Consider the following 27,466-nt stretch of genomic DNA (forward strand, 5'->3'; position numbering starts at 1 on the left):
TCTTCAGGAGTTATTAACAGAACATGTTCATTTCACTGAATGGCTTAGTTTGTCTCATAGTGTGTATTTATGTAAACGTATTTAAAATTGCAGAAAAGGCAAAGAAAAAAGAAGTTCACAAAAAACACACAGGCAAGTCTGCAGATCAAAGAATATATTATGCACTCAAACTATTGACTCCAGCAAAAAGGTAACAACAGAAGGGACAGATTCAGAGGTAACCAGAATGCAATAAACAAATTGCACAGGACATTTAGCACGCTATCAAAAAAACCTACCAAAAACCCCCAAAATCATTACCAGTGAATAAATCAGATGCCATTCACAGTTTGCAGCAAATAGTATCCAACAATTAAGTGTTATGTATAACTAACATGGATCACATTCAGGAACAAGAACCGATAAGGAACTAGAGTACTGCAAAGTATATCTTGGCAAATATTCCAGGGCTCGTGTTTTTCTTGGTGGAGACTGTAAGAAAGTGCTTAGTGTTTAACTGAACAGGCGTTTTATAAACACCAACTCTTAAAGTAGTACTGGTAAACCTTAAGAGATTTTTGTGCAAAGGCAAATTTGATTTTCTGTAGACTTGGGTCATATAATAATGTGATTTAGTAATGTAATGGTAAAATTTCCAGAAGTATTGCACTCAGTAGGTTAGAGAAGTTTCCAGCATCCATTGCAAATAAAAATTTAAAGACTGATTAAGACAAATCAGTATATGGCTATCTTACAGGTTAAGTACAGTATTTCACATTTTGCCTTCTCAATAAATCAAATTACAAACTCAGGTCTCAAACAAGCCTTTGAGTATAATTCCCAGACACATGCTCTCCCAATCCACCCCACAGCCTGAATTATAATTTTTTTTTGTTACTCTTTATGCAGATCCAGTATGATCTCCAACTTTAAAATAGAATTCTGAAAAATACAAGACAATCCCCTATATATTCACAATATTAACATCCACATGCTGGCAGCTGAGTTTGCCTTTTTTCTTTTTTTTTTTTTTAAAGGAAGTTTTTTTTAAAATAAAAAGCTTTACCTATTTAGAACAACTGCTGTGTATCTTCTTTCCACAAAAATAATTCCACATAAAATATTAGTAAAGGGAGATGGGAAATTAGTCTCTGGCTTCTCTTTCTCCTCAATTTCTTCATCCTCATCATCATCTTCAGAATCACTCCAAGATACGTAATTATCCTGATTCCTATTGTTATACCATTCAACACTTTCAAACTGCTGCCGTTCATATGGTTTATATTTGCGCAAGATTTCAAGCAGCTTTATTACTTTTGGGGTAACAAATTTCAGGTCAAGTGAGGCAGGCGAGAAGTGCTCTTCACAGAGTGCATGTATTTTCCTTAGGAAAGTGTCTGTAAACAATAAAAATTTCCTGTGCAGCTCCTCTTGTTCGTGTTTGATATACTTCTGTAGCTCTCTCACCATCATCCCAGCTACCTTATCTGCACACCAGGGTCCCAGAACAACCAACACAGCTCGACAGTCTGACAATATCTACAACAAATGAATTCAAATATCAGTTCAAAGAGTACATTCATGAACTATTCATTTAAGACTGGGATCTTGTTTCTCATATAGCACAATCTTTGTAAGGATTATGACAACTGTTCAATTATAAAAATATTTAGAAGTCTGCTTTTGTTACTTAGATGACCTTGGGAACTTTGGTGTTTCTAGTGGAGCAAGTTCCTCCCTCTCCCCTAAATTATTACAACTAAACTTTGAAATTTGTACATTTCTGAATCTCAAAAAAACACCCCAAGTTTAAAGAATATTTTTACCATTTTGTAGAATTATAATTTGAAATTTACTTTAAGATAATTATGCTAAAAAGGAGAATATTTCTTGAGGAAGCTAGATGAACAAAGCAGAAATTATTACCCTTTATATTTAACATAGATATAATAAAAATAAATGCTTTACTAGGCATTTTTACTTTATTTGTTACTGATACTTGCCAGGGTTTCAAAAGCATCTAACCAGAAAGTTGCACAGTGGCCTCAGGGTAATCTTAGCAAGTCTAGTCTCTCCAAGGAAAAAAATTAGAGGTTTGTATGTGCAGGTGGAATAGGAAAAACAGAGAGAACTATACCGTACTCAGCGTACAGCACAGGCACTTGAGTACCATCAACACCTTATCTGATGGCAAGTTGTTTCCTCCTGAAGAGTCAAGTGGTCAAAAAATAAAGTAGGAATCCAGGAATAGGGTACATTGGTCATACTATTAAAAAGGCTCATGATTTGGATGTACTATTACAACATAAGAACTACGACAGAACTATAACAACAGCAAGGATGACACAGGTTTCAGATGCTGCTTTAATTTTTCTTCTTTCTTCCCTTCTGAGAGGTAGTAAAGAAGAGGTTATCATCTTCTTTACACTATCCTCCCTGAAGTTTGTTAGCTGTAAGTCTTAATTAAGGGCAAAATTTATCTAAGCCAATTGTAACTGCACACTGAGCCTTGATGCTCTCCAGTGCCAAGATAAAAGGCACCTCAGGCTGAAAACTGGTTTCTTTTTCTTAATATGGGTGCCTCCATCTTCTTGGAGCGCTACTGGATCAGAAAAAAAAGCACTGAGGGTGACGTGCATTAGAAGCATAGCACTTAATTCACTCTTCTGGACTAAGCAAATCCTGGGGATTGCCCCCAGCTGCCATCATTCCTTAAATATTTTAGCATATTACATTTCAAGTTTAGCACAGAAGTAACCAGGACTTCCTTTTCCCATGCAACTGTAATAGGCTGCCTTATGTATCATCCTTCCCTTTGGCCCAAATGATCTTTTTCTGGACAGCATCAGAGTACTGAATTTCTAAGAATGTTAAAGAAAAGTGGAATACTTTGGGCTGAAGAAATACATTCTCCAGCTTCCTCATGGACTATTCTAGAGAGATGTGACTCATTACTGACTTCTTGTTAAACAGACTTACACACCTGAACAGCTGCACCTGAGGAGGCAATTCCAAACCAAAGCCCAAGAGGGAAAAAAAGCTGCCTGGACCCCAGACCCCACGTGTGACAGGTCCCTGCTCAATGCACCATGCCTTCTGGACTCTGCCATCTTGCATAACAGCATAGGGGCAAACACATAGAAAGGTAGGGGCAAGCTTGAGACTCAAATTCCATTCCAGCAAGGTGTGAGTGGCACCAGTCCAATATTGTTCAAAGATAAACTGTAGATCTCCGGCTGGCATTTTTGCCTGAATTCTTGCTTTATCATCTTTTATATATAGCTGGGGACAGTTTTTCCAGATAATTCCCGCAGCATTACTTCCTCTTCTGTACTGAATTATTTAAAAGTCATGGGAGATCACGAGGATGTCAAATTCTTGGTTTCAGAAACAAGGAGCCACAACATCAGGGTGCAGAATTATTTTACTGCCTTAAGCAAATTTGAGTACAAGATTCTCTAACCATATGACGTTCTGATCAGTGGTTGGCATTCGAGCCCTGCTCATTTGAGAAAAGACTTGCACTGTTAGTGAATACAAAAATCAGAAGTATTTTTGCTCAGATACTCTAAGCTGGTTGGGTTAGAAAGTTTCAGTAAAGTAACATATATGACAAAGAAGAAAAGTAGTAAGACTTCTATTCCCCAGGTTTTTCCCATAGCTTAATGTCCTTACCTGCTTAGAAATTAACGTAGAATCTCTTTCTTTTGAATGTACAGATATGTTGCAGTCATTTAGAAAAGTAAGTGCCTCATCCAATTCCTTCAATAATCTTCCATACAACCCACTTTTGTCAGTATATGGTCCACAGTCTACAACAATCTCACACGGCTGAGAAGTATATCTTAATTGAGGGCAAAGATCAAGTTAAACACAGCTTCTGAAAGTCAGAGCTATTTCAGCCTGTTAAGGTTATACAGCAAATAACAGCAGCAACATGAAGTGTATTCAAGTACACCATGAATTAATAATCTAAGATACTTTGCTTTCTAATACACTCCCTAAAAAGGAAGTTAATATCACTATCTTCATGTGCAATATTAGAAAATTTAAGGCAAAGCAAATTGAATTTACTTGACCACCATCTTCATTTTGTGTTTCCAAAGTGTACTCTTTTGATAGGCCAAACAAATACAATCCACACAATGTAAATCTAGGTCTATATATACACTTACACAAGTAAAGTAACTATTGTTCTTGAATGGCAGAGCTATGAGCGAAAAATTCTTAAAAGCAAATGCTTCACGCACATTCAGAAAAATGCACTTAAACATACCCAACAAAACACCTGTTCTAGAACATGAAATAACTATCTTTGACTTGGTTTGAAACTCAGTTCATACAACACAGTACAGACGGTGCAAGAAAACATGCTACATATGAATCATTTCACATTAATTCTCCTCTAAAACAAATCACCACATTATCACCACCTTTATTTTAACCAACTTTTACAGGATTCTACACTATATAAGAAGAGAGGAACACACACACTTGCACTGCTATTTAAATAGTTTTTACTACTTCCTCTCATTTCCCTCTGTCTTTCATAAGCCTCTAAATCCAGGCTACTCATTTGAGGCAAAAACACCCCAAAAACCACCATGCAACTTCTCTGTCATTAAGAGCATCTTGTACTGTGCATGTTGCAACATTTTTCTAAATTAAATAGCAACATTATGGCATACACTGAACATGAACCAGTTACTCTCCAAACATAAAGACAGTGCATTGTACAACTTCAGAAATGTGTTGCTGAATGTGAATTTTCTAGATTGGTGGTGCGTTAGTTTGTTCGTGATTTTTTTGTTTGTCTGGGGTTTTTTAGTTGCTTTGTTGTTTGTGGTTTTTTGTTTTGTTTTTAACAACTACAGAAAATGCTTGAACATCAAGGCAAATCAGCCTTTGTACTTAACTTTAAGGAAAGATGTATTTCAACACTGGTTATGCAAAAACAATTTAACATTCCCTCCCCACTCCAAATAGAAGTAGTGACATCACTTACACACAAACTTTCCTAAAATTTAAAAGAGGAAATATTTCTACTGGTTTATTCCTCTACCCAAAATGAAAACGCAGACATCAATTTAATAACCATAATTGTACAACATACCTGTCTAAAACCACCAAATCAGTTGCGGTTTCAGCATTGCTCTTTAAAATTTTCTCCAGTTTCTGGATCTTCTCCTCTAACTCAGCAGGATCACATTTCCCATTTAAAATGGAAGCTGTCAATCCCAAGATTCGAGGACACGATGGATAATCCTCACAGATCTGTGAAGTGAAAGAGAATGAAATACCTTAGGACAGTTATCCTGCAGATCTACCATCGAGCTAGCAGACTGGAAACTTAGATGCTTAGTTGGAAACTAGTGTTTCAATAGCAGGTGTTGTAAAAGGAACCAAACACAGAATGAATATTTTCTATTCTATTGACTGGAAGTTACACTAGAAATTGAATAACATTTACCAGTAATCATCTTTAAAAGTAAATATTTACAATGTGAGGAAAATACAAATAAACAAACAGTTAGCATGCACAGAATATCTTTGTCACAGTTACAACACACATATCATAACACTTCCACACCACGAAAAAATTAAAGACACATGCTCTGGTTATGAAGAAAGATTTGGAAAGACATCTATTGTACAGGTTTCTTATATTGCATAAGACAAATACCACACGGAGCCAAGAATATCCGGAAAGAGCCCTACAAATATCTTTAGAAATCAGTATTTTAAAAATAATAAAAACTGATCAGTACACCCCATTCCCAAACTCAAATATCTTCTCAATGAATTTACAAAATTCACCTAATTCCATAAGTTTAGCTTCTTTTCTCTGTTAATGCCAGAGTTTTCTTTAATCCCCACTGTAAAATACAGCAAATACAATACTTTTCTATCTCATAATATCACCAAAGTCTTAATTCATTACAGCAATTTCACAGTCCCAGAATATTCTACAATATGGTTCCACTGATATTTTTCCTTGGTAGCAAAAGCTGCCTTAAATGGCTCCCACTTTTCCAGCCCTCCCACCCCACTCCCCCTCCTCAACCAAGTATTTCCATTCATGCAATGGAAACCCACCTTCATAATTTCACAGTATGGGTGATCCTGGATTGCAAGATGGCACTCATCAAACACCAGAAGATTAATATTTGACAGGGATAAATACTCATTTCTTAAAACAGTCAAAGCAACGTGACATGTCATAACCAGAACCTAGATTGAAAGAAAAAAGTATCAGTATAAGAAAAGTGCAAATTTCTGATCAAGCTTAACTTACTGTAGGCTCTGCTTATATTTATAGTTTATACTTAATACATTACCTGATGCTTTGAGAATTCCTGACTCCACTTCTCTTTTGTCCATGATTCAGTCATCTCTAAACTTGAATACTCTCCCACTTTAAGATCTGAATGTGTCCTGACAGCTGACACTTGTTGAGCAACTTGATTTGCTTAAGAAAAAGATATTTAAAAAAAAATCTCAATCACATAAAGGCCTTTTCATACATTAAGTTTCGAGATGTGTGTCATATTACCTAGCACCATGTTTCATAACATAGCTTAGACTAATGTTAAACCAGGTGCACACAGCAACTGCCTCCATTTAAAACCACAGCAAGAAAACAAATTGGTAACTAAATTGCACTTCAGATTCATTATCTTATTTTTAAACCAGGAAACAGAAGACATTATAGAGATAAACAGGTTGTATTACAAGGATTATAAGCAAAAGATGAAAGGTATCACATTCTTTAATCAATTAAGAATCCTTACTGTGCTGTGCTTTCACACAACCTCTATTAGGGAATATTCCATGGAAATATTAGCAGCGTATTTAGGAACTTAGCATACTTTTCCCCTTACCTGAGTTGACCAAGAACACAGTTCTTTTTCCATTTTTGTTGAAATCTCCCCTGATCTGATAGGACAGCTCTTTAGTGAGTAGTACTGCAATAAAAGTCTTCCCTGAGCCAGTGTTTAAGCAGACTATTGTATTATGATCCAAAGCTGCTTCAAGCAGTTCAACCTAGGTTTAAAAAAATAATAACGTCCTTACTTGCAACAATGCAGTGAGAAAGCTGATAAAAAAAAAAAATAACACAACCGGGAAATGAACTACAGAGAAGTCAGTAGTATCTCTTAAGATCTTTACAGTGCCATAGAACTAACACGTCTCTTTCATAACAATGTATTGTCACAGTCTTTCAAAAAAGTATTAATACACACTATATTTATTCTCGCTTCTAAATCTAAAATCTTTTAGTATCACAATTTGCTGCTACTTTAAGTTGCTTTCTAACAATATCTTTTTAATAGATGATTCTGTTGCTAGATACCTTATGTGAAGAAAGAAGTTAAAGTTTTAAATTTAACCCTATACATCACTTCAGCCAAATATAATAATATATTAGCTCAAGGCAGTCTGAGATTTTCAGCAATATTAACCAAAATGCCAGCTTTCAGGCACCTCTGCAGTGCAAAACCACCTGAAATTCTATAACACAGAAATAGCTTTCTGTAACAAAATGAAAATCAGAGTGCCCTGATGGGGTTTCTGAAATACTGAGCTGCTTTGACCAGTATGTGAACTAAATACGTGAGCAAAATATCAAGATTTACCATGTAGAAGACAGAAGGTCAGAGGGGGATGGAGACATGATTGTATGCATACAAGACAGATGCACAGTATCCTGTTTACTGTATTTTGTATTAACAGCATTTTTGCAGAGAGCAGCAAGAGAATACTCAGCTTAAAGGTTGTTTGGCTCATTAGAGCAAACTGAGAAGGAGGCGTGGGGAATATTACCAATGGAGAACACAGTCAAGCTAAAGAAAAAAGAAACACAATTAACAGGTGGAGCTGAGAGAGAGACATGCCCAGACTGTGTGCAACAACATCGCACATTCTCCAGCTGCTCTGGTTCTTTTTCTACTAAGTTAATGGATTTAATTGTAGTTTTTTCTGACATTACTCTATTAGTAGTGTCACTAGTACCTGATATTTTCTTGGCGTGTAAATGTTATCATGAATTGCTTCTTGTTGCCATGGTAGTCCAAAAAATGGACCCATTGGGGAGGAAGCAGGGGTCATGAGCTGCAGTCCCGCCATGCTGAGGGATTGCAAAGCAGGGCTTTTCATTCATTCATCCAGTGTTTCTCTCATTGCATTTTTGTTCCAGCACAGCCTACTATGAGAAGAAAGAGAAACAGTATTAGATACAGACACAACATAAAGCAAGAAAAGGAAATTTATTCTAAGAAAAGGACATTACTTGATTTTACTTCCAGTAAGTGCTAAATCTCATACCATTTTCAGCAGAAAATGTTAATTTTAAGTTTATAGATGTCTGTTTACTAAAGTACCAAAGAAATTTGAAAGGAGATGTACTTTATGGGGCAAAGTAAATTCTAGGCATTTGGATTTATACATATACATTTTGGAATAAAGTTCAATTTATGTTCTGACAGAATCCTATTTCAAATATCTTTAAGAACAATTTTTTTTTTTTAAAAGCTGGTTTAGCTTTACTTCAAGAAAGAAAAAGATTGATTTTCTAGAGCACAGGTATAAGTAAATATCATATTTCCCATTTTTCTTTCCAACCAGAAAGTCCTTGCGACCAGTTAAAACATTACACACACACGCAACAGGAACTTTATTCTAATCATCAGGAAACGAACAGGAACTACAAAAGAACCTCAGTATTTTCAAATCAACAGATTCTGATAAGGTTATCTGTTCAAGGAACTGGCAGAAGTACTATAAATAATTGTTGATGACTCTAACAAGGACTAATGGAGAAAGGGACCCTCATCAGGTTAACCACCAATTTCCAGAAAGATATTCTAATCGATAAACAAACAAACCATTCACAACTTGATGCCAATTATGCTGTGGAAAACACTTTCCTACTAAGGCTACGAAGTCCTCATCACTGGGGGCTTTTAAAAGTGTTTGCTATCTGTTAGGAATGGTCAAGGTTAAAAAAAAAAAAAAAATCAATTCCACCTTGCCCAGGGAAACTGTCCTGACAATATAGAAAAATATTGCTGAAGTATAATACAAACATATTGCATCAAATCTAAGACATTTTGAGTACTTCCCCCCCCCCCAAATCAGATACTGTTTCTGAATAGGGTATGAATTTTCAAAGTTTAGGTTTCCTCAAAATTCCTGGATGCTCTATATTCATTTCAGCATCAGTCTCAAAATGAGAAACGCATAAAATTGACAACACTTTCAAATTTAAGCATTCATTAGATATACATTAGATATAATTATCATTCTATTGCACAGAAATATCCTTGCTTTTCTATATAATAGGAAAGTTGGTTAAAGTTTGCAAATACGCAGTAGGGAAGAAAAAACTGAGAAAAGTATTATATGGTATCTAATAGAAAATATTACTCACGAATGATTATGAGAAATAACTGCTTTAGGAAATTACAAAAAAAACCCAAGATAAAGTTTTATTTTATTTAACCTAGTCTTCAACTAATAAAACATTGCAGCTCTTTGTTCTATATTCACATTTTTAAGTTAAATATTATAATTTGGGGCATGTCTAAACACTGATTTATATTCTAACTTAACTCTAGTTTTCCACCTCAGGTATATCTTATAAAGAGAAAGGAATACATTGAATTACATGACCACTCCTCTTGCAGATTCATGCAAAAGTAATGCCACTTCACAGAAAACAGTCAAAGATAAAGCTTTTTCTCAGTTTTTTCTAAAGGGATAGAGACAGTCCCGAAGAAAAGTGTAGTTAAGTTGAAGTAACATTGTTCTGTTCCATTATAAAGAATTATTTCTCTTTTGAAAATAAGCATTCAGTAGTAAACACTACTTTGTGAAAAACGGTAGACGTAACTTCCTAATCTTTAGCTCAGCAACCAATGTACCTCCCCCTCCATTAAAAATAGTTATTTCTTTACTAAGAGAACTGTGTTGGTATTGCTGGAATCTTGCCTGATATTTTAATTTGAGCTTCACAGAAACTGTCGGGGAAGAAGACTCCAGAAGAAAAGATATATTCAAATATGTGGGTTTTTTAAAAAAAAAAAAAAAAGAAATGAATGTAAATTATCACAGGACATACTAAAAATGCTTTTGGCATTTTAGCTGATTTTCTTCAGTTGCTTTTGAATGTATCTTTAAACTCACGCAAATCTTCTCATTTACTTTTTCAATCCTGTAACCTAAGCAACTGTTTCAGCCTGAGTCTTTCAGATTATCTAAACAGATAAAATGGATCAATGTGGTATCACTTTATTTAGCTGCAAATAGAAACCAATATAGTCTACACACATCATAAAAATCAGTAATACATCGTTATTCATTTCAGTTATAGTACAGCAAGACTCCTGTAGATTTTTACATTGTTTTTATACGTTTCAAACAATGCATACAAGCACACACAGGTTCTGTTCTAACAATTCAACTCGTAACTTCATAGAGCGTTCAAATCTGGTACAACTGAAAGATGTTTTGGTTCAATCTTTCTTTGGAACTACTGGCTTCATGGCTGTTCCTTCACCGGGACTCCACAGCTCTGGGTCACAGGAGACAACCAGCAGGACAGACGTGTATGTGCTACACAGCAAAGATAATCACCCTAGACACTCTGATCTACTGAGCATTTGCACATCAAATGTACCGACGCTAATCAGTATGTGACTAATTAAATTAAATCAGTCACGTGGCAAGGACAGTAGCATGATACACAATTTTCCCCACCCACTGGTAGAAAGCATCTGGAAACTCTGGGCACTGCTAACATTAGTGAAGCTTTTGTATGAACAGACAGCTCGCATGTATAAGAGCAGGGGAGAAGGAATTTATATTCTAATGAGTATCATGCTAAGTGGTAACACATACAAAAGTCCTTTGAAGAACACAAGTCTTTATCATGACTACAATATTTTATTTTTTTTTAAATGGTCTCAGGTATGTTTCTCTACTTACACATAGCAACTCATATGGAAGCACAGTTAGTCTTTGCTTTGTTTAAAATGAGTCATGGTCACAGCCACCTTAACTGCTCAAGGCTAGAAGGGACCAGGAAAAAAACCCAAACCTTTTGCATAATAAAAGCTAAAGCCATTCATTCTTGCATCTAAGTCCAGCCACTTCAATTTTATAAATCATTTTAGATCAGCAGTGCTTCCTCTTCATTTGCTATTCCACCTATTTTGTGTTTCTTTTCCAAATCCTAAGTGCAACTTTGGGAAAATAAAAAAATAGCTGTATCACATCACCAGGAGGGAATTAAGGAAAGAAAACCAGCCTCATTTGAGAAGACTGCTAATAAAAAAAAAAGAACACAGAATCTAATATTCACAAATAAGCATATCTCCTTTGCTACACATTTTGTGACAGTGATACTACGTTACCTACCCCACTGCAAGAAGCAAGGGCATTTATACTCACCTGTAGTTCCAGCTTGAGCTGGAGGAACTATGAAACAATGTACACTCTAAACTACAATTTTATTTCCCATGTATCTTCACAAAAGACCTGCCCTCAAGTACAATCATCTCATGAAGATCAAAAAGCATTCTCAAAAAAACCCTTGAAGTGCAAAAGGAAGTACACACACAAATTTTAACTTGAAACGCACAAGCAAAACATTGCCTGCCACTGTTACCCATACCGTTATCATCTTACAATTTGACCAAAAAAGAATTTGCCTGTGATAAACTGCACAATTAATTAGCGAAATAAGAGAGTTAAGCTCATACAAGGCAGAATATACTTGAAATAGCTTAAATTCCCTCCCACTGTATGCTAACTCAGGTAAAAAGAAAGAGTTCTCCTCCCTAAACCATCAATGCTACTTCCTGCTGTGCTAAAATTTCCTAGCCCTGGCCTTCATTTGTGTTATTTGTATTGGAAGTATATAAGATCTGACAAGATCAATGTCAACGTTATTACGGGAGTAAGCCAGAATAATGAAGTAATTGTATCATTCCAAGTCTCTATTTCAATACCAAGGGAAAATATCAAGTTCTTCCATAAAAGAAAAGCAGTACAAGACCATCTAGAAATAAAAAGGGAAAAAACACATCTACTTGAAGAACAGGTTTTAAATTGAAAACATTTGAGATCTAAGTACATGTGTTCAGAATTTGTGGGCAGAATTCAACTGAACCTAGCTAACTGAACCTAGCTAAGAGAAGCAGAAAAACCCAAACTAGTCTTGCTCAGCCACTGTGAGTAACAAAGATGTTCCATCTTTATCCACTGCGTTATTTTGAAAACTGACAGAATAAGAAAAAACCTGCAGAAGATGAATTTGGAGGCAGAAACACAGGAAACAAGCAGCACAGTGCCCAAGCTTATCTGTTCTACTAAAATAATACTGAAAGTTCCAGTTTTATGGGCATCAATCTTGATAGATTTAAGGGCAAAATCCATAACTCGATGTCCTTACTTTAACGCACATTTATGTGAACAGACAGTGAACTGCAGAGCTAAAACTAACCCCTTGTTCTACCATTTAAAGAACTTTATGCCAGAAGGGCACAAGGTTGGGAATGAACAGTCAGCAACATTTAATAGCAGTTTCTTCCAGACTACAGTAATTTGGGAGCTGTGCTGTAGGATTTTCACTCATGGGACTATATCCAAGTTGAAGCAGTCCCTTGGTACACAAAAAAATTTCAAGGCAACACTAAGGAATACAAGCCAAACCAAACAGGGCACTCACCTGGAATAAGTCATCCCAGATCTAGTCCTTCTCCAAGGACTGTTTAAAACATTTATGGAATGACACTCTGAAGTAAACGAAACAGAGACTAGAGTCCTGGGGATGCATGTTTCAAATTTTTACCACCATTTGCATGCATAATATGTATTATATTCATACCAAGCTAATGCAAAACTACAAATCTCTCCTATTAACAACAAAAATTTATTACTGCCATACACAATGTATTTCGTGTGCTTTCTTCACTAACATTGATTTGTAAATTTGTACCCAATATAATCCTCGTAATACAAAAAAATATTTCTAATGCTGTAGGTTTTCATCTTTGTCCAAGAAATGTCTGATTTATTCTCTAAAAACATGCTTAGCATCAGCAAAAAAAAGTTAGCCTCAAGGGGTGGAAAAAAACAGATTCACTTATTCTTAAGTAAACAAACCACAATCTATGCAAAAAAATATGAATAGAATCTTGCTGCTTGAATATTCTCTTACACAAACACCTAAAGAGTCTGAATATCACATGCTTCATAGTAAGTTTTATGTCCGAATGCTACATGAAACATTGATTTGCTGAAGGATCTAACACAGAAAATTCTTACTTGGGTAATGGAGAAACAAGGAAAGATAAAACTGTAAAATATTACAAATGTAAAATACAGAGTAGAAAGTGAATACAAATGTTAATTTAGAAAGCGTAAAATATTCACTGAGGATATTCTATACCAACTACTGCCGAAGTCTGCAGTAAAGTGACTTCTACTTACACTATAAGCATTCAGTGGCAAGAACAGTTTTTGTCCAAGTGAAGGTCAACATACATTTGCCAGACAATTTACTACATTGTCTGGCTTCTAAACCTGCTTTTAAAAGTATACTTTTTAAAAGGATTTTACTTTTTCTGTGATAGTCCAAAAGCATTATTATAAAAGTATATTTTGTGAATATTCCTCCTGTAACTTCATTTCTTTTAGAGAACTTAAAAAAAACCCAAAATCCAAAGCAAACACACCTAGTTTTTATTTGGAAAAAAAAAATAAATCCCAGAACTCAACAGCTCAGAAACAAGTGTAAAAGTTCCATTTTCATGGGAAAAGATTGGCCCCCCCCTTCATTTAGCAACTGCTCTCTAGGATACTTTGAAAATTAAGCATTGAGATTTCTGCTCAAAACTCATAATTCAAAGCTTCTAAACGACAACATTCAGCCCAGAAGGTCTAAGGCAAGGCAATAATGTCAAGCAATACTATTCAATAAGATGAATCAGAAATCTCTCTTTTATATTATGCTATATTTAAGATACAACACAGCTGCACAAGACACTCCCTATCTGTTATCCTTCAAAGACCTTCACCACATACACTGCCTAACAGAAGTCTTTATATTTGGTCTTACAATATTCTTAAAGGGGAAAAAAAAACCACTCCAAACCCGTATTTCATATCTGTTGCGTTTTAAGAAGGGCAAACAGAATGCAAAAATGTAAGCATGTAAACAAAGTTCAAATGTAAGCATTTCTTTAAGAACCAGCTTCTCTGGTTTCCCACGCACAATCATCAATATTTATTGTGAATGTACACCTTCAAGTAGAAGGATGTTTTGGTTCTCTTTCTCTGATACAGAACCAGTCTTAACAGCACAAGCAGAACGCTGGTCTCTAATAGCACACCAAGACATATCAAAGCAGGTTTGTGTGCTTTGGCTGCTTTCTGTTGTTCTGAAAAGTTTCAATAAAGAGCTTATTAAATGAAGATTACGTTTAGGCTCTACATTTGAATGAGCTGCTTCTGAAGCATTTCTACAAGCAATACAGTATAGTTAACAGCTGGAATTCCTGGCAGACTCCTCCCAACCGTCTGTATATAGGAGAGAAATGGAGTACAACATGACACTTAGCAGACTCTGAAAAACACACAACCCCTTAAGTCCCTCACCTAGTGTTCAGGCACCAGATTGACCAAACCTGGATTTGAGGCAAAAGCCTAATAAACACTTTCTGTTGCAATTATTCTAGCTCTACCAACAGAGCCAGCAAGACACAAATCACATGAACAAATGCTGTACGTTGTAAAGGATTATACCACTATATATCAGCTTAACATGCAAACTGATGGGCTGTAGGACATTTACCAGGACAGAAATAAAATGTGAAAACAAAAATCAGTTTTCTAGTGTATCTACAGTGCCACCAGTAAATGAGGCATCCAGAATGAAAGTTTCAAAAGGGGACATTTCTCCTTTAACAAATACCGACATGCAGCCAGATTCTGGAACAAACTGTTTCATTTTTTAAAACTATGTGTATAAGGTCCTGTGGAACAGTCCTAACTATGCAGTTGCTTAATCAGCAGCACAGAACTGGTGCTATGCAGATTTCTCTTCTTTTACCTCCTTAACACAGAGGACAAAAGATAAACCCTTAAGTGTACAGCACCTAAGATGCAAGGCAAAGTGAAGATCACTGAAACTTAATACATTTCTGTCTTCACTATGTTCAAACTACATATCAATTTTTCTTCTACATAGCTTTCATTGGATAGCCTCTTTTCCTGTTTTTTGCTGAACTCATAACTCAAACTGAAGCATATTACTGAAATTAAGGCCTTAACAATTTACCTGCCATTTACTTCCCTCACCATTTACTTTGTATTTCTTACCTGGAATAACACAAATTCAATTCTAATTCCAACCCTTTGTATCTCCCCTCTTCCCACTTTTTTTTTAAATTGATTATATTTCACCAACAAAACACATTTGAGTATAAAACCCACAAGAAATATTTAAACACACACACCCTTTTGAAAAACTGAATACTTTTCTAATCATCTTCTAATAACTTCATAAGAAATATCAAAGCATGCGTTTCATGACAAAGACCTTTTTTATCTCCGCCATTGCTGTATCTAACAATCTATGGATAAAGTAGCTACATTATTCTTTTTAAAGAAATTCACAGTAAATTCCTGTAACTTCCTGCACCGAACTTACTTTACTCTATGCTTTAAATATAAAATAGGAGAATACAGTAAACTGATACATAAAAACCTGCTTCTCCCATACTACAAAGCATGGCCTTACCGTTTTAATTTCCGCAGTCTCTGTGTTTATGCTTCCCGAACTGCATTTTGACATCATGATATCAGCTTGTAGATTAATCACATAATTTGCAAGCTTCGGTTCTTAAAAACAACAACAACACCACCTATGAACTATAAAAATGGTTTGAAAAGAGAACTACAATAGCAGAGTTAAATGTGGCAATTCAGTTGCTTATGAACATTTAAATGTGTCTACCCTACAGTATAACTTGCTGACAGAAAATGGACTATTTAAGTCCACCCTGAACATGAATTATCTTAGTTTAGTATTAGAAACAAAAAATTAAGAGAGTGATTTAAAAGCTAATTATTGGTAGTTCAAATGTACAAGTAAAGAGTACTTCCCTAATCCTATTTAACAGGTTACTATGATTAAAGTTAATAACTGGTTCATAAGAGAAATACAGTAGTATTATTTTACTATTACAATTTGACTATGATCTGTATAATTGCACTGCTTTTTCCATGCCCATGTATTTTCGTTTCACCCGAGTTAAACGTTTAAAAAAAAAAAGACAATCTAAACTTAAACTTCTTTAAAGTATTACAATTTGAAACCACAAATAATAACAGTATATTCATGAAAAGCAACAAACATTTCTTCTTAAGTACATTAACATATATGGTTTTTATAAAAGTAAGAGTATTTTGCAATTAGGATGGTGATTTGCATAAAAATACATTTAGCTATACAAGTAAAATTAGAAGACTGTAATCCATGACAAAGAATTTCAGAGATATATTAGCCATTCTATAAAACTACAAAACAAAAATACTGTATTTTTGTTTGGATCTACAACTTTTTCAAAGCTCTAAAATAAAAAATTTACACAATATATTCAGATAAAGTATGAGTCTTTCCAGACCTAAAAAGATAGATTCTGAAGTCAATTTTTTAAAAATCAATACTGAAAACTTAAATGCAAAATGGATCTTGATGAAAATTTCTACTCCAATCAGTTTCATAAAGTTAACAAGAAGGACACTTCCAAGATTACTTCAGTATGTTCATTTTTACCTCAAATGCTGATGCTGAGCTTTTCCAGAGTCTCCAAGCCTGTAATTTTGTTTCACCCTAGGTAACCTAAAAGGCAATATAAAAAGAGAGCATTTTAACATGAACTGCCATAAAAATCAATTGTGCCATGTGGTAGTCTGCTTTCTTGCATTTTAATATTTAGCTCTGTAGCAACAGCACATGGTCCTTCAAAATCTAATTATCATATGTCCTTTTTTGGCTAGGGATACAGACACTCAGTGTCTGAAAGATCAGCCTTAGAGTGCTCAGGAGATATTTGCATATTTTGTTTTATCTGCTAAAGTAATTGCTAGCTGAGTCCAACTAGATTTACAGTTTTCCTCCCCTGTGCTCCCTCCACGCATGCTTCACCTAATACAGTAATGAAATCTTGAAGAAACTTATCATTCAACACATTTAAAAAAAAAAAGAAATCTTAGAGAATGCATGTGTTTTGAGAAAACAGAATAAACAGTTGTTTTATTTTACAGCAAGAGCATGTAGGGAGTTCAGCACAGAAAATCTGATGAGTACTACATTCATGTACAAAGTAGAACTACAAGAATTTTATTCCTAGGGCTACTTTCTAAATTTGTGTTTGCACCATACACACATCCTTTTTTTTTTTTTCCTGCACAAAATACAGCAAATTCCTGCTAGGATGCAGCAACTAGAACTTAAATTTATCATAACACGTCCCTGTTATGCCTAGGTTATTCATTTATTCACTGCCTCTAAAACATGAACCAGAATACGTGTTCCATTGAACCAGAAGGTAATCTAACAACAAAAAACTATCACATCTCTGGCAAAAATACAGAAATATACTCCACTTAATATTTGCAAGTAAAGCAGAAAGGAACAAGAGAGCATTTAGTTACCCCACCAAATAACAAACATGAACAGAAAGAGAGATTCAATTCTGTCAGTAAAGCTAATGCCATAAATGGCTTCACATAGCAAATTCGCTTTATTCCCTAATCATAGATGGTAAACAAAAAGCATGCCGATCAGCAGGTAGGATCTGGGAGAACCAAAAAGAAGTATATAATTCTCCAACAACCCAAACAATTTCCTTTGGCACTTCAAAGCTGTAAAATGGAAGAATTGCAGCTTTAATCGATTGGCAGACATGAATTACAGTAGGCCCTTTTAATGCTGAAGCCAACATAAAACCAGACAGGCCACATTCCTGAGATGCAGTCAAGTTCTAGTACAAACCAGCCAGCATATAGCACATTAGCATCTAAATGGTGCTGGTGCACCCAGGCAGACAAAGGCCTGGTGCTGTAGATGGCTAGTCCTTCCCCTCTGCAAGCCAAAGGCACCTGCAGCTTGCCAGTGATCCCACACCAGGGACACAGCTAGGGCTACCAGCCCCAGTAACGAACCAACCCCTCCAGCATTTAACAACTGTAACACTTGTCCAGTCTGGTAAGATTTTTTTTTCTTTAAGTCACATTAAATAAATAAATAAATCTTGTTTTACTCTACAATGACTGGGGATCTTGTTAAAAGAACGCAAAAGAGACAAAAAGGAAAAATTAATGACATTGACTTTGCAAAAAATTAGACTGCTAGAATGTCTTCTATTGAAGAGTAACATCACCAATTTTAATTTTTTTTTAAATTAACTGCTCAATATTCACATATTTCATCTAAAAGTAGGAGGTGGGAGTTCCAAGATAACTAGCCATTTGGAGGGCCTACCTAGACAGACAACAAAAGCACCAAATACTTGAAGAAGAAAGCAACATGAAAACAAAAAGACACCAAAACCAATCAGTTCCTATAAAGAAATCGAGAGAAGCATCCAAGCAGTGACACACCAGTCACTTCTGCAAATCTCCAGTGCTCCAGCAATTTGCGAGCAACCACTAGTTACTTCCGCAAATCTCAGCCAAGATCCTCAAGCATCTCAGCTACTTGCTACTTAAAACATTTGCTAATAAAAAAAAAACCAAACAAGTACCCAAATATATCAAAGAGCATACAGAAGAATGTATCAACAGGTTTTATTTTTTATTTCCTGGTTTTGTAATTCAGTATTTTGAAAATAATCATATTAGTGTGATAGATGTGTCAGAAAAAGGACTGAAGTTTTGTAAGTTAAAGACCTACTGACACACTACAGACAACATGCTGAATCTGAAACACAAACTATCACTGCTCTTGCTCAACATCTTCTACAGTTTGAAATTAAACAGCTATTCCCTCCATCTCAATAATGATGTTAATATTTAATTAAACCATTATTCAAAAACTGTTAACAACTTGAAAATGAAGTTCCTATCTTGCAAGATCTACACAATTGGACTCTTAAGCTCATAACAGAACTATAATGAAGTGAATTATCTTCATGCAAACACAAATGAATTCCAGTGGTAATCAAAGTCCTGCAGCATCAGCAGGGGTAAAGCAAAAACTGCCATTAGGACTGGGAGAAAAAGGTGCGTCTGGGCTGGCAACCCTTCTCTCTGCTGTTACAGCTGGTCACAGATGCTGGGAGAAGGGGAAGGGGTGACTATAAAACAAGACTCATCCTTCGCTTCCATGTGGTTTTTCAGCAATGTTACATTTCAAATATTTTTCTTTGGTTTATTATGGTACAAACAACAAAGTTAGTCAGAAACCACAATACAAACTCCCTACTGCCTCAGATTAGCTCCAAACCAAAACATTCTTAACATCCAAGGAAGTCAGGAAAAAAAATTACACTTAGGACACATCTCTCCAAATAAAAAATCTGAGCTGTATGAACATTCCGAAACACACTTAATAGATTTAACAGCAATTAGAATTAAATTATTCCACACAATGCTTAATTCAAATTTTTTCAAGCTGCTGCTTGAAAACTAACCCACAAAAAAACCACATCACAGCTAAGTTTATAGATCCATATTTATGTAGGTAACTATACTATTATTATATCAATATCACAAGAAGGGATTACTGACCATGTCTGTGAATTTATCTATTTGGTCCTTTACTTGGGTACTAATTTACTTCCTGGTGATTATTTAGTTTATTTAAGGGTTATGTTCAAAGCCATTGAGGCACCTAGTCTTTGGACATGAAGGCAATTAAGCAGACATTAGGGCAGGGTTTTCTCTCTTCCCCAGTCTGGGGGCAAGCTGTGAGACAACTACAGTTCCAAGGCACCAATTATTCTTGCTTATGATAAATAAAAGCAGCAGCTGCCCCCTGAATATAACCCCATGTGGGGATTTCAATCCCATTATCTGCATAAACATAAATCCTTTCTCTTCGTTCTCTTCATGTGGCAGAAAGTCAAGCTCCCCAAAACGTGGACACTCAACAGTTTTGTTATCTCTGTGCCAGAACATCCAAAATTACTAGGAGTCCTGCATTACAAAAGGCTTTCTCTGAAGTCATTAATTGTCTGATGGAAGACCTGCAGATATTTGGGTTCTAAGTCACCCTCTAGAAATTCCACCAAGTCTAAAGTGAGAGTTGAAATCTCCTATGGTTGGTCAAAATAACAATTTATGTATCACCCAAGAATTAGCGTAGAAATAATTGGCTTATTTTCAAAAAAGAATGTATTTATTATTAACAGTGCATCCAACTAACTCATCCTAATGCGACCTTAAAATACAGGAGTATTAGGTACTGGTTACTCCAATTACATTTTGGGCTTTGTAGTTTTCAATCTGTCTTCCTAAAAAAGCAAGACTTCTCACCAGTTACATTGCATGCCTGCACATGTTCTTTGCCTGCAAAGTATTTGCAGGCACACTACTAGACTTTTCTTTTATGTGAAGCTGGGATGAAGTCAATATTACGTTCATGAAAATACATACTATAAACAGACTATTTTTGCTCCCAAACTCAGAAGACATTCAAAGCTGCTCAGATGCCGCAGAATCCAATCTCCAGAGGAATAACACCAGAGAAAAAAAAAAACCACACCACACCAAACCCAAAACATAATTAATTGATTCTTTGATTTTATTGAAGAAAAAAAATGAATCATTGGTAAGACATTTCCATAGCACCATCAATTTTTTCTCAGAATATGTAAGAATGTCTAAAGGCGTAGATGAAAATGCTCCGTGTAATGCAGTGTTACAAGGACCCCCACACAAGATGCGAAGAACAGAATCTCCCATGTTATGACTGCAGAAAAGAATACACGTGCCTGACTGTAAAGTGATCTGAATTAATTCCAAAATGGAAAAGGTCATTAGAAAAGGAAATTCTTAGTATCTTAACCTACATATCTGTCTACCCAACTTACTGTGTAGAGCAGCCAGAAGAGGCTTTTATGTTGAGTTATTTCTTGTTTTAAGAGATAAGAATCAAGCAGGCCAGCGTCAATTATTTGTGTGATGATAATCTCGAATCAGCACATGCACTGCATTCTGCAGCATTACTGGACCAATAATATAAAAATTTGCGCACCATGAAGCACTTTAGATAGATTCCAGGTATTTTGAATGTTCTATTTATAAAAATTTAAATAAACTTTAACTTAACAGTAGTAATTAATGCTTCCTTATTTGAGTCAAACTAACAAGAACTGCAATCTTTTAAGACAGAGGCTTTTATATCCTACTGAAGTGTTAGGCTTCGGCATAGAAGTAGGTACTTAGATAATGCACACCTTGTTGAATACAATGAATATCGCATTAAAAAGCTGCAGCATTTTATAGATATTTCTATCATTTTATACTTATTTCTGTCCATGTAAATACATGCATTTAGAATAGAGTATTACCATTTCTTTACAGTTAAACAAATATAAGACTTTGGCAGGTCATGTCAATTAACAATTTTTATTTATTTTAATGTATCAATCTTTACTTTTCAATATTGTCCAATAAAGCACATAGATTTGCATGGGGGTTTAAAAGGGGCGAGAAGCCGTAAATATTATATTTTAACAGTATAAAGCTAGAAGCTTCATGTAGTATTTTCATATCACAGGCTACCTGTAGCACTGTTGACCTTCAAGAACAACTGACACGATACTGAAACTGACTGAGATATGTGCAAGAATTTACTTGGCAAAAAGGTAGCAATGGGAGTGCTGAAGTTCTTATCTGAGGTAAAGTGGCAAAAAATAACAGATAACAGTGTGACGAGACGTGCTTGTTCTGTGTATTTTCAGTCCTGAACTATTGGTAAGAAAAACTGGGACAGTTTGCAAAGATTTGAGGACTTCATCTTGCACTGTATAACTCCAAGTTTTCATTGAAAAAAAAACCTTTAATGGATGCCTTGAATGGAAATCTTAGGTTTAAGAGTAAATATTGAATCATGATTGACTCTGAAAAATAAAAATATTCAAGATCCACAAAATACAACTGGAAAACTTTTCTCTCCACAGTATGTGGGATCACAGGTGTCTAAACACTGATTGAGAAACTTTAAATTTTAAAGTTTTTTTTTTCTTCCTTTGAAAGCTTTTCACATTCTGATCAACTATGAAAGATAGCACAAGGTCAAACAGATAAACAGCCTACCATGTCAGAGTTTTGAAGTAACCTGTTATTGGAGCTGAGGGTCCCTTATCTCCAATGCTGATGCAACGAAGCACAGTAACACTTCCAATGCTCAGACACAAATCAGAAGACAGACCCATTCCTGAGTCAGCCATCTGTCCAGAGCGGCAGAATGAATCCAAGATGAAAAATAATAATTGGACGTAAAATAGGTATCCTTGAGAGATTTCTCTGAATGTACATTAATAGGTACCTTTGCCTAACGCCAAGTCTACATTACAGTTAAGAATCTTTTCAGTCCAGTGCAGCATTAGTCAAGTTTTTCACATTAAGTCTGCACATTACATATATAGTAATGGATACTAATACTGTGTGGCAAAAAAAAAGGGTTCAAGTTGTTCCCCCTTGTTGAATGATAAAAAAAAAACTTCGAAAAACTGAAATAAGCTGTTGTGCTACAGCCATCATTAAGAAAAAAAAAAAAGGAAGGGGAGGTGGAGACAAGTTAATTTTTTACCCTTCATTTCTCATAATGGAGTAAAAGCTATTTCTGTATATAAGGAAAAGCAATCCCAGCTACACAAATGAAAGAATGGTTTCAGACATCAAAACACTTATGATCTACTGAATACTGCATCACTCAATGATTAGAGGCAGGTTAGAAGGAAAGATAACGGAATATTGCTAAACAATTCCACTTCTTTGAAATTATTATCTAAAACCACTCAGGGCTGAGAAATAATGTTTTAAAGGAGTTAAATCCCTGTAAATGGTGCAGTTCAGGGTTTCTGACATTAGTTTGGGTTCTGGAAGCAATATAAATAAATTAATATAGTTCTGCACCTGCCAATTAACTCTTCTGCTGAGCACAACTCAGAATTAATATATTCCTATGGTTCTTTCAATTCCAGACAGTATTTGAATGACTAGCACAATATTGCACTGGAAAGACAGACATACCCTCCAGGACCCCGGTTCACAGCCCTCAGTCAAAGGAATTCCTCTACTTCCTTAATACTAAAATATAGTCCTATAATTCAATCAGCTATGAACTGCATTTTCAGGACAGAACACAAACACACTAGTTTCAGTAGAGTCTCTTTTCTAAAAATATCACTGTAGATTTTTGCTTTACCTGAATTACCAGCTCCACAGCACTGGTTGTCAAATAATAGTAGCACCAAAAACAGAAAATAGGAAGCAAAAGAAAGAATTCTGTCCTGTTCTTACTGTATCAGTTGTAGTTTGCACATAAGTTTTCAAACCACCTATCATTATGCCTACTATTATCTAATTACCAGAAGTATAACAGCAGACATTTTACAGGTTGCTTGGTTGCAGCAACATTAAGCAGCCAATATCAAGCAACCATCAGCAAAAACTCTGAGGTGTTTTACTATTTTATTAGTTCTGAGTTTTCAGAAAAAATGGAGCCAAATTCCGTGGGGTCTACCTGACAGCTGTGTCAGCAGAGCCTGGACTATCTCCCCTTTCTGCTGGTGTCCTAAGCTTCTACTCTGGATACATTAAGACCTACAAAAAAAAAAAAGTGACAGCCTAGCAGGTACGTTCACTGTAGAAATCCTGGTGATTGACAAGAAAAGCCTGGGAGATGACAGGAGAATCAGATAAGCAGTACAACACATCTCCATCATTCTGAATTTGAGGGTGAAAAAAAAAAAACCCCAACAGATTCACACATGATCTTTTGCAGTTATCACTATATCATTCTTCCAATCTGGGTTAACTTGAGAAAATCTAGTGTTCAATATTTTATGACTCTTTCTAAGGCAGGCACGTTGTGGAAACATTCCTGGACACCTTTTTGTTGGGCAGTGCTGCAAACACTTCAATACTTTCACTTAGCAAAGAGTACTGGATTAGGAGTACTTTCTTGTCCTCATCTATCCCCACAGTACCCTGCAATGACCAATTCCAGCAGGTCAAACTGACTGACTATGTAGTTCTCCAGAGGTCAATCAAATCCAGACTCTCCAAAGGCATCCATGGAGCAGCACAGAGGGGCATGGACAGCAGAGCAGCTGTAATGAATCCATAACCTTTTAATAGGATCAGAAGAAATACTGCCAGCATTTAAATGACAAAGAACTCAATCTAGTTATGAGGGAATAAAAGGAAAGGAGCAAGTTTCTACAAGCAAACCAGAAAAACATGAACCCAATTAAAGTATTGGAAAAATAGAGATACTTCTGCTTAAAAAAAACAAAAAAACAAAAAAAAACAAAACAAAAAAACCCCACCCAAACAACAAAAACCCACCTCACTAAGTCTTAAGGTACCAAATAATTCGTTTTAAAAGCAGGGGAATAATCAAGCATTTTAAGGTAAATTACTCCACCATAACATCCCAACACAGAAAGTCTGATTAAACTGAAGGCATTAACACCCCTTAACTTAATCTTGATTTATATCGGGAAACCTTACATATAAAGTTTCTTACAGAACTAACCTTTCTATCAGTTAGAAACTTACTTTGTTTTTGTAGTTCTTTAGAAACAGTGCTTCCATATTCTATTATTTACCTTGATTTGCAACTATCACATACAGGCATCTGATTAATTAGGAGGGTAGTGTCACAGCCATTATTAACATTCAAGTAATTACATCATTTAGCTTATTAATTGGTATATTCCATTATGTAGAACAATTTCCCCCCTCCACCTATTATGCATATTACAGCATATTTGGAAAGAATTTACAACTCAATGCAAATGTATCTTGAAGTTATGATAGTAAATAAGACTTTGTCTTATGCAAAATAAATATTTAAATACAACTGGCTTTCAATTTAATTGACTAATCATTTGCTTTTATCAGCTATAGTTAATGAGCTGACTTATTTGAGCAGGCATAAACGATGCACTAGGATGCCTAAAGAGGCAGATAATTGATTGGTATGACTTTCTGAACGATTTAAGCAGATTACATGCCTAACTTTCAAAGGAGATTTGAAAGATTTACCACTTCTTCCCCAGCGTTGCTTTCTCAACCCTGAACAAGAGGAAATCTCTAACTTCTCTTTAGTTAACAGATTAATTACAACACCTTTCTTGCACAACAAAAATCAAAAGTAGTATTATGTGGAAAAATGCAATTAGCTTTCACCATTTTAAAGACTGAATAGACAGATACTTAGGAGAAAGCAGGATACAACTCCAACATTCACAAACCTTCCTTTTGTCCATAACTACATATAATTAATTAAAAAATAGCCATTTTCATAATTTACAATTCAAGCTACTTCAGCATCTTTCAAACACATACTAAACCTAACTGGTGGAAAAAAACAAAACAAAACAAAAAAATCCCAGGCTGTAAGTCTAAGCCTTTAAGACTGGCAATATAAAAAGTTTTGAAATGAAATTTTAAAGGTGTATTGCTTTTAAAAGTTTGACTTTGTTGCACAGACAAGAGCTTACAGAAACTGAGACTAATTAACTAAGGCAATGAAGTTCATTCAAAAAGTAAAAATGCATTAAGCCCTTACGGACAAGCTGTCACTGAGAAGAGTGACCTTACTATGCCTCTTCTAGTAGGATTAAACAAGAGCATATGCGAAGGTTTAGCATAGCATAATTTCACCAGATTGGTATTTCATTTTAGCTCTCTCAAATATGCTCATAAAAATCTGTGTCTGGTTGTACAGTCAAGCTCTTCTAAAACAATCACAGAAAAAACATCATCTCTGGTGTAGACAAAATACAGGAAAGTCACTTAGTGTTTTACCGCTTTTTCTTTTGTTTTCACACAGCAGCGAGACAAAATGCTGTATGATAAAGGCTCCCAGATGACAGCTTATTATGCATTTAATATGGCACTGCTACACATACAAGAGCATAACTCTTCACTCTTCAACCTACACGCAGTCTCCAACCCTCTCTTATGCCAGCACAACTGTTTCCAGGTAATCTGTGACCACATCTAGAGACGGATCATAACAGAATAAAGAAACCACACAGAATAGAGCTGTTTCTTAGATTAATTAGTCTCCTTAATCCACTTTACCATACAACTTCAGAAATGCTTGCACCAATAAATCTTAATAAATACCGCTAGCAGGGGATACATAGGTATTTTCTTTCTAGGCAGAAATGCCATCTAAAATGCACGTCAAACTACAGCCTGAGATACAGCCTATGCACCTCAGATGCCTAACAGGAAAAAGGATTTACTGTTTTGAATAGTAACTCCATGATCATATATCCCCTAATTAGAATGCAAACTTGTAAAGAATATGAATATTTAATATTAAAAACTTTACTGCTTTTGTCTTTTTAATAATTAACGCTCTAAGACAGTGTCATAACATCAATTGCAAATACTCCTGCACTAAGTATTGGCTACTATTTCATATGAAAACTATACATACAGTGCCTAATATTCTTATAAGTATGCCTGTAAATGGAAACTTGTAAATACTGCTTATCCCATAAATCCAAAGGGATACAGAAGTATAGCCCACATTTTAAATGCTAACACTGGATGGCACATTGTTTACATTTTAGATATTCTTACCCAAAGGTATAATGTATCTTAACTGTACTATCACCATTCAATTACATGTTTTAACAAAAAACACAGTCAATTTCCACCATAAAACTGAGTTTAGCATTTTGGGGAAAAAAAAACCAAAAACAATCCCCAGTCTGGAAAATTTGTATAGCCTAATCCCACCCTGAGTTCTACTCTGAAAGCAAATTTATGGGGTGGGGAGAAACAGAACCTTACTCAAGTTGGGGAAAAAAGAAAAATCTGAAAGTTTTCCTGATTTGCAAAGGTGACTTTCCTCCCTCAACTAGTCCAACTTGTTACTTTTGAACTTCCCACACAGTTATTTAAAAAGACTTCTGTTGTGGATAATGTGTGGTCCTAAAGCCCTGATTTCAAATTAAGGATTACAGATCTCTTCCATGTTGGTCATAAACAAACTAGGGAGTTGTTTGGTTGGTTTTGTTTCTGTATGTAGGGTTTTTTGGGTTGGTTTCTGGGGGTTGTTTTTGTTGGTGGCGGGTTGGGTTTGTTTTTTTTTTTTTTTTTAATCAGGATAATGATTTACCTTTCCCTCACTGAAGCCTAACCACTCTGCTTTCAAAAGCTTCTACACCTAATCAAAGTATGCCTGAGAACTTGAATATGCAATTACCAAAAAAACCCC

At 35.3% G+C, this 27,466-nt stretch overlaps 1 protein-coding gene across 8 annotated transcripts in view; it reads right to left on the reverse strand.

The window, feature by feature from the left end:
* DICER1 (dicer 1, ribonuclease III) overlaps window positions 1–27,466 on the reverse strand; it is a 67,983-nt gene that overhangs the window by 32,262 nt on the left and 8,255 nt on the right. For 4 of the 8 annotated variants that reach the window (XR_010070762.1, XM_063332710.1, XM_063332712.1 and 1 more), the window contains exons 2-10: window positions 16,823–16,888; window positions 15,785–15,885; window positions 7,993–8,185; window positions 6,861–7,023; window positions 6,318–6,448; window positions 6,076–6,210; window positions 5,093–5,253; window positions 3,655–3,823; window positions 1,046–1,518 (exon numbers count right to left, since the gene is read on the reverse strand). Coding sequence is in view for 7 of the 8 variants with exons in the window: in XM_063332710.1 (XP_063188780.1) it covers window positions 1,046–1,518; window positions 3,655–3,823; window positions 5,093–5,253; window positions 6,076–6,210; window positions 6,318–6,448; window positions 6,861–7,023; window positions 7,993–8,136 (1,376 nt within the window). In the remaining variant the exon portion in view is untranslated. Of the gene's footprint in view, window positions 1–166; window positions 1,519–3,654; window positions 3,824–5,092; window positions 5,254–6,075; window positions 6,211–6,317; window positions 6,449–6,860; window positions 7,024–7,992; window positions 8,186–15,784; window positions 15,886–16,822; window positions 16,889–27,466 lie in introns of those variants that run through there. The other 4 variants (XM_063332715.1, XM_063332714.1, XM_063332713.1 and 1 more) reach the window with 3 other exon arrangements.

Source organism: Chroicocephalus ridibundus, chromosome 4, assembly GCF_963924245.1.
Source record: "Chroicocephalus ridibundus chromosome 4, bChrRid1.1, whole genome shotgun sequence".
Lineage (NCBI taxonomy): Eukaryota > Metazoa > Chordata > Aves > Charadriiformes > Laridae > Chroicocephalus > Chroicocephalus ridibundus.